General features: G+C 34.8%; 1 protein-coding gene across 1 annotated transcript in view; it reads left to right on the forward strand.

The window, feature by feature from the left end:
* pdlim5b (PDZ and LIM domain 5b) overlaps positions 1-10000 on the forward strand; it is a 117152-nt gene that overhangs the window by 95940 nt on the left and 11212 nt on the right. Inside the window, exons 8-9 of the mRNA XM_056466377.1 lie at positions 6563-6711; positions 8352-8553. Coding sequence (XP_056322352.1) covers positions 6563-6711; positions 8352-8553 — 351 coding nt within the window. The remainder of the gene's footprint in view (positions 1-6562; positions 6712-8351; positions 8554-10000) is intronic.

Below are 10000 nucleotides of genomic sequence, written 5' to 3' on the forward strand. Positions count from 1 at the left end.
TCTCCCTTCACTTTTTTTTAAACCTATTTGAGTTACTTTATTCTGTTGAACACAAAGGGAGATGTTTTGATAAATGTTGGAAACTGGTAACCATTGACTTCCATGATATTTGTTTTTCCGACTATTAAAGTCAATAGTTTCAGCTTTATTTAAAATATTTTCTTCAGTCTTTAACAGAAAATATAGAAAGAAAAGAAAAACTCATAGAGGTTAAGAAAATGGTGAGTATTTTTTTTTTTTTTTTTTTTTGGGTGAACTATCCATTTACTGTAGGTGCATTAAATTGATAATAAAAAGAGTCCTGCTAAAATAAAATAAAATAAAAGTAAATAATAAATAAATAAATAGCATAAAAGAAAATAAAAATTAAAAAAATGTATAAAATATATTTTTTAAATAATATTTAATAAAAAATAAAAGTAAATAATAAATAAATAAATAAATAGCATAAAAAAAATAAAATTAAAACATTTATAAAATATATTTTTAAATAATATTTAATAAAAAATAAAAGTAAATAATGAATAAATAATTAAATGTATGTAATAAAATATTTTTTAAATAAATAAAAGTAAATAATGAATAAATAAATAAATAAATGTATAAAATATTTTTTAAATAATAACAAATAAAATAAAAGTAAATAATGAATAAATAATTAAATAAATGTATAAAATATTTTTTAAATAATAAAAAAATAAAATAAAAGTAAATAATGAATAAATAATTAAATGTATGTAATAAAATATTTTTTAAATAAATAAAAGTAAATAATGAATAAATAAATAAATAAATGTATAAAATATTTTTTAAATAAATAAAAGTAAATAATGAATAAATAAATAAATAAATGTATAAAATATTTTTTAAATAAATAAAAGTAAATAATGAATAAATAAATAAATAAATAAATAAATGTATAAAATATTTTTTAAATAATAACAAATAAAATGAAAGTAAATAATAATTAAATAAAAAAATAAAAATAAATAAAATAAAAGTAAATAATGAATTAATAAATAAATAAATGTATAAAATATTTTTTAAATAATAACAAATAAAATGAAAGTAAATAATAAATAAATAAATAAATAAATGTATAAAATATTTTTACATAATAACAAATAAAATGAAAGTAAATAATAAATAAATAAATAAATAAATGAAAAAAATGAAAAAAAGTAGCGTTTATTTAAAAGTTAAGTTTTAAATATGTTACTTTTTTCTGTTCTTCAAATGACCCAGACAGACGCAAAGATGAAAATGTTTCACCATTTTCAGTTACAGTTTCTGTTAATCAAATAGGCCTGCTTAATAAATTGATAAATAAAATGTAACCGCAATAGTAAAGAAAAGAAAAAATATTATAGGAAATACTATGAAAATTTTGACGCTCTTTTTAAACGTCATTTGGGAAATAAATATAAAAAATAATACAAATTTCACACTAGTTCTGTCTTCAGCTGTGTCATTATTAGTGAGATCGTCATATAACAGGACAATTTTGACACGTTTGAGATCTCTCATGTCAGAACACGAGACACGAGTGACAGACAGATCTTTAATCCAGCCGTCAGACACAGAAATCAGACATTTCAGATACTTCTGTATTTATTGGACATTAATAATAGATGTGATTTCAGCCTCTGGACAGGAGCCGCTTTCTCCTTCTTTCTCTCATCGGGTTTCTCTGTCCATCAGTGTCTGTCAGTTTTGTCCTCAGGATCTGAAGCTGTAGAAAATGAAATGTGTTTGAGTGTTTCAGGAGCAGACGGACCTGAGGGCTGCTTATATATTAATGTGTCCATTGACTTTAATGCAGTGGAGCTGCTGCAGTTCTGCTGGTGGCCTGTAGGGGGAAGCATTACACTGCAGAGACGCGTGCGGGTCTTTATTTACTCATTTTTTTATGGTTGTTCAGAGATGAAGATGTTTATTTAGTCTTTTTTTTTCATTCAATTTTTAAGTTTCCAAAAGAAAGTACATATATAACTTACATAATCTCTCATACAGAAAGAGACGGATCCTGCATATGCTTTGTATTTTCTTCCCATTAACAACAACAACAACTATAAACAGTAAAGCATGGGGAGCTACAAATCCTTTAGAAGATTGCCTTTAAAGATATATATTTAGACGCATGATATTAAATTGAACAATTCAGATACAACTCCAGGCATATCAGTGAAATATACTCAGGGTTTAATTTGTGCTGGAAGAAGCCAGATCCGGATCCAGCACCTCTGAAATCTGATCCGGCACCTCATTTTACTGATCCCCCTCCTCACATGGCTCTTCACTTTCTTCAGCGACTCCCCAATCCTCTTAGCTTTCGTCCACGACACCCTCCACCCCCTGCCTGTCACTGACATCTCTTCCTCCTCTGGTAACTGATCCGTTACCCTGATCTGTACCGGGACCTCGCAATTTACAAATTAAGCACTGAATATACTCAATAAATCGACTCCAAATTAGAAAAAGTATTGAGTCTGTAGTCTTAATGAAAGTTTTCCATGACAAATATATAGTGTGTACAGTATCAGTCCATTCTTCAACTGTAGGCGACTCTTATTACTTATTTACTAGCTGCCAGAGGAATAAATAAGAGTTTCTTGTCTTTATTAATCCATCTAAATTTATATCACCTAAATATAAAGATTAGACAAGTGAAGGCAAGCTCTACTTTAAAAATGACGTCTAAATGTATTTGAATCTCTTTCCAGTATGGAGATAATTTCTGACAATCCCATAAAACATGATAGTGGTCAGCTACTTTCCCCCCGCACATTCTCCAGCAGCGGGTGCCCTTTCCTCTGTGTGTTGTCTGTGTGAAAAACCTTATATTACATTTTCCCAACAGGATTCTCTCCACATGGCTGAGCTGGTACATTTCCATTGAGATTTACAAATATTCCCTCAATCCTCATCTGAGATATTTCCTTCCATTTTCCATTCATCTCTAACATATAGTGTATTGTCTGCTTCAGATTCGCAGAATCTCTTAAATAATTTTGAAATAATCTTATTTGCCCACTGATGGATACACTTTTATTATTCCTGTCTCTGCAGCTTTCAATATTCCTGCTTTAAAAGTGCTGTATGTAAGGTTTTGACTCTTCTAAAGCATAAAAACACCTTAATATGTTTGCAGATATTCAGAAACATGCTCAAACATTCTTGTTTATCTGAAAAACAATGCTGAAGTCAGATATTCTGCTTTGGACATGTGGTAGTTTAACCCGCCCAGTGCCAGTTTAGCCAATTATATTCCAGCAACCCGGGTTGCCTTGGTGGAATACAGCTTGCTTTTTTCATTCAGTCAGAAAGGCTCTGAAAGCATGCGTCCGTGACTGAAATGCGACCTCTGGTGGACAGTAGCAGCCTCTGAAATGATTCAGTTCCACATGAAGTTATTAATTAGCAAATAATATAAATATTATGAGCATAACATTAGGTGAGCAGGTTACGCTGTAACCGCGTGTCCTAACAACACGCTACATGACGAGATACGCAGTGTTGAGCAATTTGGCTGTTTGCACCAGACGAAACACAACAAAAATTAAAGCACAGCCATTCACACACACACACACACACTTAGAGGCGTATTTTATATCCTGTAAAATACAGCATAATAGCTCACCTTTAAATCAGGGCTTCTCAGCAGTGTGTATTTTTTCTTGTTGTTGGCACCGGTTTTATTCATTAGCAAACCATCTGGGAGTGCTGTGCGACAGCCGTGTGTGTTTGATCAGTCTGTCACATGAACATCGCTCCGCTCTGGGGAACAAGGACTGTGTGGAGATTCGGGCTCCAATGACTCTCAGCAGGACTCGTGGGCAGTTTTGTCTCATTTCTAATCCAAACTTCTTAAAGCTGCAGTAAGTCTGACACCCAGTGGTAGAACTAGGTATTGCGCTCCTGGATCAAAACAAACGCAAGCGCAGGTTGCCAGATTGAGGACAGGAGCGAGTGATTTAAACCGTGTTCTGTATAAAAGCAACAGTACCCGATAGAGGGAATCTTTCCCATATTAAAGGGAGTTTTAGTCCTAACCAACACATGACATTTATATTTTAGAAACTGCGTCTATTTCTCACAGGTGAACAACAGAAAACTGACAGTGATCAGCTCAGGTACACCTCATGTGCTTTATTCAGTGTGAAATGCTAATAATGTGAGTTTGAATGGCATTTTACATCACATTTATTGCCATACTATTGAAAGCAGCAGCAGATAGTTCACCTCAGATCTGGAAAATAAACTAAACCCTCTGAAATTGAAATTCATTACTGAGACTCAGTGCAAACCAACACATATCAGTGATTCAGCATCTACATTTAATAAAGTTAAAGAGGTTAATATGTATTAATTAGATTATAAACCTTATCATTTCGTAAGTGAGTGCATATTCTGTGCTTCTGAATGGCTGTATTTACATTTCTGTCTGGTGCAAATTGTTCATCACTGCGTATCTCGTCATGTAGCGTGTTGTTAGGACATGGAGTTACAATTTAACTTGCTCACCTAATGTTTACGCTCATAATATTTATATCATTTGCTAATTCCACTCATGTGGAACTCTGAATCTGCGTCTCATTTCGGAGTCTGCTACTGTCCACCAGAGGTCACATTTCAGTCACGGACGCATGCTTTCAGAGCCTTTCTGACTGAATAAATAAAATACGCTGTTTTCCATCAAGGCAACCCGGGGTGCTGAAATATAATTGGCTAAACTGGCATTGGGTGGATTAAATGACCAAAACAAAGACAGATATTCCAGCACGTAACGCACATTCTCAAAGCAGAATATCTGACTTCAGCATTGTTTTTCAGATTAACAAGAATGTTTGAGCATGTTTCTGAATATCTGCAAACATATGATGGTGTTTTGATGCTCTAGAAGAGTCAAAAGCTTACATACAGCACCTTTAAATCAAGAAGCATTTTCTAAACAAGCTAAAAATATTGTTTTGTGTTCAGTCAACACACACAACAATTCAGTCAAATTGAAGAGAGTGTTTCCTTAAAACAAGCAGAATAATCTGCCAATGGGTTAAACAACATGATATTATCTCAGAGTGAAAACATGAATATTTCGCTCACCACATTGGCAGATTTCTGAAAACAAAACAGTATTTTTTAGTTGTCTAGAAAATGCTTCTTGATTTTAAGAATTTTTAGATATTTGGGCTAGAAACAAGACTAAAACTCTTATGGAAAGCTTTTTTTTTTGTTTTTTTTTTGCAGTGTTTAGACTTTATTTATCTCGATCTCTTCACCCTCCCTCCCTCCCTCCGCAGTTTAACACACTTGCAGGAAAATCTAATGTAAAGTTCAGATGAAGCAGAGGAAGAGGATCTTCATAAAAACACACTCTCTGTAAGGTTTTAGTTTTGTCTAAATACTATAGAAGCTTTGTTGATGAAGAAATGAATAAGCAGCACATTTAATACTGCGCTTAGCTAATGTTAGATTATCAAACATGCAATTTAGAAGATGCTTATTTTAAATAGTTCATTTCTTTTATACCCATTAAGCATTACATATTCATAAACTGTTAATATTCCTAACAGTTCCCTTTATTAACCCAATGTCAGGCCATAAACTGGTTTCAGATTATTTGAGTTATCTAATTAACTATAATTCTGTAATTAACCTGATTAATTGCAGTTTAAGGTTGGGAAATTTCTCTGAAAAAGAATATTTTGAGTAAAAATATGCAGATTACACCTTTATTTTAGGTAACAAAACCAATTTGTTTTTGTTTTTTCAAAATTATTATTGAAGCTAAAAGTTTGTCCACTCATAATCTTTAAATATATAAATATAAATATATATATATATATAGATATAGATAGATAGATGGTACAATGTTGAACCAAAGAAGGTACAAACCCTTGTCACTGGGGCAGAACCTTTTCATGGAGCAGAATTGTACCTCAAGACAAAGAAACTAATATGTACCATTGCAGTTTGCTGATGTGCTGATTTCTCCAAAAGCTTCTAAATCACACAGATGAGTTTTTTCAGAAAGTGAAGCTGCACACAGGGGTGTCACGGTGGCGCTGTGGGTAGCACGATCGCCTCACAGCAAGAAGGTCGCTGGTTTGAGCCCTGACTGGACCAGTTGGCGTTTCTATGTGGAGTTTGCATGTTCTCCCTGTGTTGGTGTGGGTTTCCTCCGGGTGCTCCGGTTTCCCCCACAGTCCAAACACATGCGCTATAGGGGAATTGATGAACTAAATTGGCTGTAGTGTATGTGTGTGAAAGAATGTGTATGGGTGTTTCCCAGAGATGGATTGCGACTGGAAGGGCATCCGCTGCGTAAAACATATGCTGGATAAGTTGGCGGTTCATTCCTCTGTGGCGACCCCTGGTTAATAAAGGGACTAAGCCAAAAGAAAATGAATGAATGAAAATAGCACACAGTGTCCTGTGAGGGTGGGTTTAGGGGTAGGGTGGGCTTAGGCCAATACAAAATGCAGCTCGTGCAGTAGAAAAACAATGGAAACCTATGTAATGTCTCCACAATTCACAAAAACAAACCTGTGTGTGTGTGCAGTGAGGCGGTGGAGGATCTTCAGCCCAGCTCTCACTCCTCGTCTTCAGTGTTCACCATGAGCAAGAGTCCTGCTGGAGCGACTCGACAGGGAAACGGCATCAGTGCAGCTCCAGCCAAACACTGGCAGACCTCCGGCAGCAGCAGCGCAGGTCACACACACAGACACACACACACACACAGAAAGACAGACACACAGAGAGACGCACTCACACAAATACACATGCAGACACATGAAAACACTCACACAAATACACATGGAAACACACACACTAACACACACAGAGAGAGACACACTCACACAAATACACATGGAAACACACACACACACAGAGAGAAACACTCACACAAATACAAATGCAGACACATGGAAACACACACACAGAGAGACACACTCACACAAATACACATGGAAACACACACACACACACACAGTTTGACTCATTGTAATGCATCGTCTTAAACATTTGTTGCTTTTATTGAAGTGTTTGTAGTTGAATTACAAAATGGATTCATCTAACAGACACTTTCATTCGGTGCAAATTACAAACGGAGACACGTTCATGTTTTATTTCTTTAGGTTGTGTGTGTGTGTGTGTGTGTGTGTGTGTTTAGTTTTTGCTGTGGTCATTCAGCTGGATGTGTGTTTGTCTCCTGGTGTGTCCTGCAGATGGCAGTGTAATAGTGCTGCTGTGTTCAGATCAGTTTTTTTTTTGTGCGTGTGTGTGTGCGTGTGTGCGTGCGTGCGTGCGTGCATGTGCGTGTTGTTGGGCAGTCTCATCTCTTCATGTGTGTGTAACGTTGTTGAGATGTTGTTGGTTTGAAGATGGGCTGACGGTGTTAGAAACTTTCTTTCATGGTGTGTGTGTGTGTGTGTGTGTGTGTGTGTGTGTTTGTGGAAGAAGCTGTGTTTGTTTACTCATCATGGCATCAATAAGTTCATTGTAAACACCGGTGTGCGTGTGTGCGTGTGTGTGCGTGTGTGAGTGTGTAAGTTGGAGACTGGGCTGGCCTGAGAGGCTTCATCTGAAGCTGTGAGATCAGAAACACAGGACACACACACACACACACATGAACCATATACTCCATACTCTCCTTCTCTCTCTCTCTCTCTCTCTCTCTCTCTCTCTCTCTCAGTTCAATTCAATAATTGCTTGATTGGCATGACAAATGTATTGTCAAAGCATTTATAAAGTTTATATTAAAAAAAACATCGATATATTTATTAAATAAACACAAAAAACAGAGTAAACACAGTAAATAGTTGCAGTGAAATAATAAAAATCTAATTAATAATAATAAAAAACCCGAATAACTCCGCTGAACAATCAGCATTTATGGATTATTAACACACAGTAATATTAATAATCAGTATATTTACTGATATGATTCATTTATAATAATCTAGATGTGTGTGTCTCTCTCTGGTCCTCCAGCTGTGTGTGAATGAGTCTCTGTGTGTGTCTCCCACCACTCCGCTTCCCCTCTGACCCCTTCACAACCCCGGTCCTGTCCGCTGATGTTGCCAGGTGTCTCCTGCGCTCATGGGAACGCTGTGTTTTCTCTCTGTCCTCCTCTGAGCGCTCCATTGTCTGTGTGCGGTGCAGTGTGTGTGTGTGTCCCGTCAGCTCCTCAGCAGATACACTCCTCATGTCTGAACCGTCACGCTACACGATCCAGCACAGTAGCAGCGCAGTAACAGAGCAGTGTGTGTGTGATGCAGCTCTCTCATTAGCGGTGTGATGTGCGGGTCAGACGGGCTCAGATTGCACCTCTCTCTCTCTTTGATTAGGGTTTCCCAGAGCAGGTGCAGGTGTGGCCCCGACGGGACCCTCAGTTGGACGGGGGGTCAGCAGCAGTGTCCCCAAGGGCCCCGAGCGGCCCGCACCTCAGCCGCACCCCAGAGACCAGGACGAGTCTGTGGTGCAGAGAGCAGAACACATGCCGGCCGGGACACGCACGCCCATGTGTGCTCACTGCAACACCATCATCAGGTCACACACACAGTCATACTAAACAAACACACCTTGCATACACCACACACACACACACTCTGTCATTAAGGTCATCTCTCTTAGGTGTAATTTGCTTTCAAAGTATCTTTTACTGTTCAATTTTAGCTATCTTCATATTGACAGTTGCGTCCCCTTCGTAGTGCACTTTGAGAACATTTATGCTATATTGAACACAGCCGTGGCTCATGAGTCATGACGAAAGCTATTGTTGACCTATTAATTAAAAGCAGAATTTAGGCTATGTTACAGTTCCAAAGCTATTATATATATACACACAGATGAAGTCTGAATTATTAGCCCTCCTGCATATTGTTCCCCCCCAATTTCTGTTTAACGGAGAGCAGATTTCTCCAACACATTTCTAATCATAATAGTTTTAATAACTCATCTCTAATAACTGATTTATTTTATCTTTGCCATGATGACAGTAAATAATATTAGACTAGATATTCTTCAAGACACTTCTATACAGCTTAAAGTGACATTTAAAGGCTTAACTAGGTTAATTAGGGTAAATAGGCAGATTAGGGTAATTAGGCAAGCTATTGTATAACAATAAAAAAATAATAATATTAATATTGACCTTAAAATGGTGTTTAAAAAACTGCTTTTATTCTAGCCAAAATAAAGCAAACATGACTTTCTCCAGAAGAAAAAATATTATCAGACATACTGTGAAAATTTCCTTGCTCTGTTAAACATCATTTGGGAAATATTAAAACAAAGAAAAATAAATTCAAAGGGGGCGAATAATTCTGACTTCAACTGTGTGTATATATATATATATATATATATATATATATATATATATATATATATATATATATATATATATATATATATATATATATATATATATATATATATATATATATACATCATACGTTAATGGTTTTAATTTATAATAGGTTATTATTAAGAAATGTATCTGTACTGTATATGACACTGGCCTGTTGGTTAGAAAATGTCTGCAGTGGTTTGAATGTGTCCAACTGTATAAGTATACTTTTCAAAATAAAATAAATAAACAAAATCCTACTTAGTAATAATAATAATAATAATAATAATAATAATAATAATAATAATAATAATAATAATAATAATAATTATTATTATTATTATTATTATTATTATTATTATTATTATTATTATTATTATTAAGTAGGATTTTTTCCATTTCTTAATAAATAGCCTACTGTAAATAAGGCCTTCAACCATTAACGATTTCTATGATTTACATATGTGATTAGAATACGTGTTAGCGAAGTGATATTATATTCTCAATAATATTTGTAAAGGAAACATATATATATGTATATAGGTCCTATATGTGTCGTTTACATATATTTCAATTAATATGGAAAACGAGTGCATGTTTTTACTAAAACTAATATTGGATTTTTATTTTTTAAATGTGAGTTCATGT

Source organism: Danio aesculapii, chromosome 10, assembly GCF_903798145.1.
Source record: "Danio aesculapii chromosome 10, fDanAes4.1, whole genome shotgun sequence".
Lineage (NCBI taxonomy): Eukaryota > Metazoa > Chordata > Actinopteri > Cypriniformes > Danionidae > Danio > Danio aesculapii.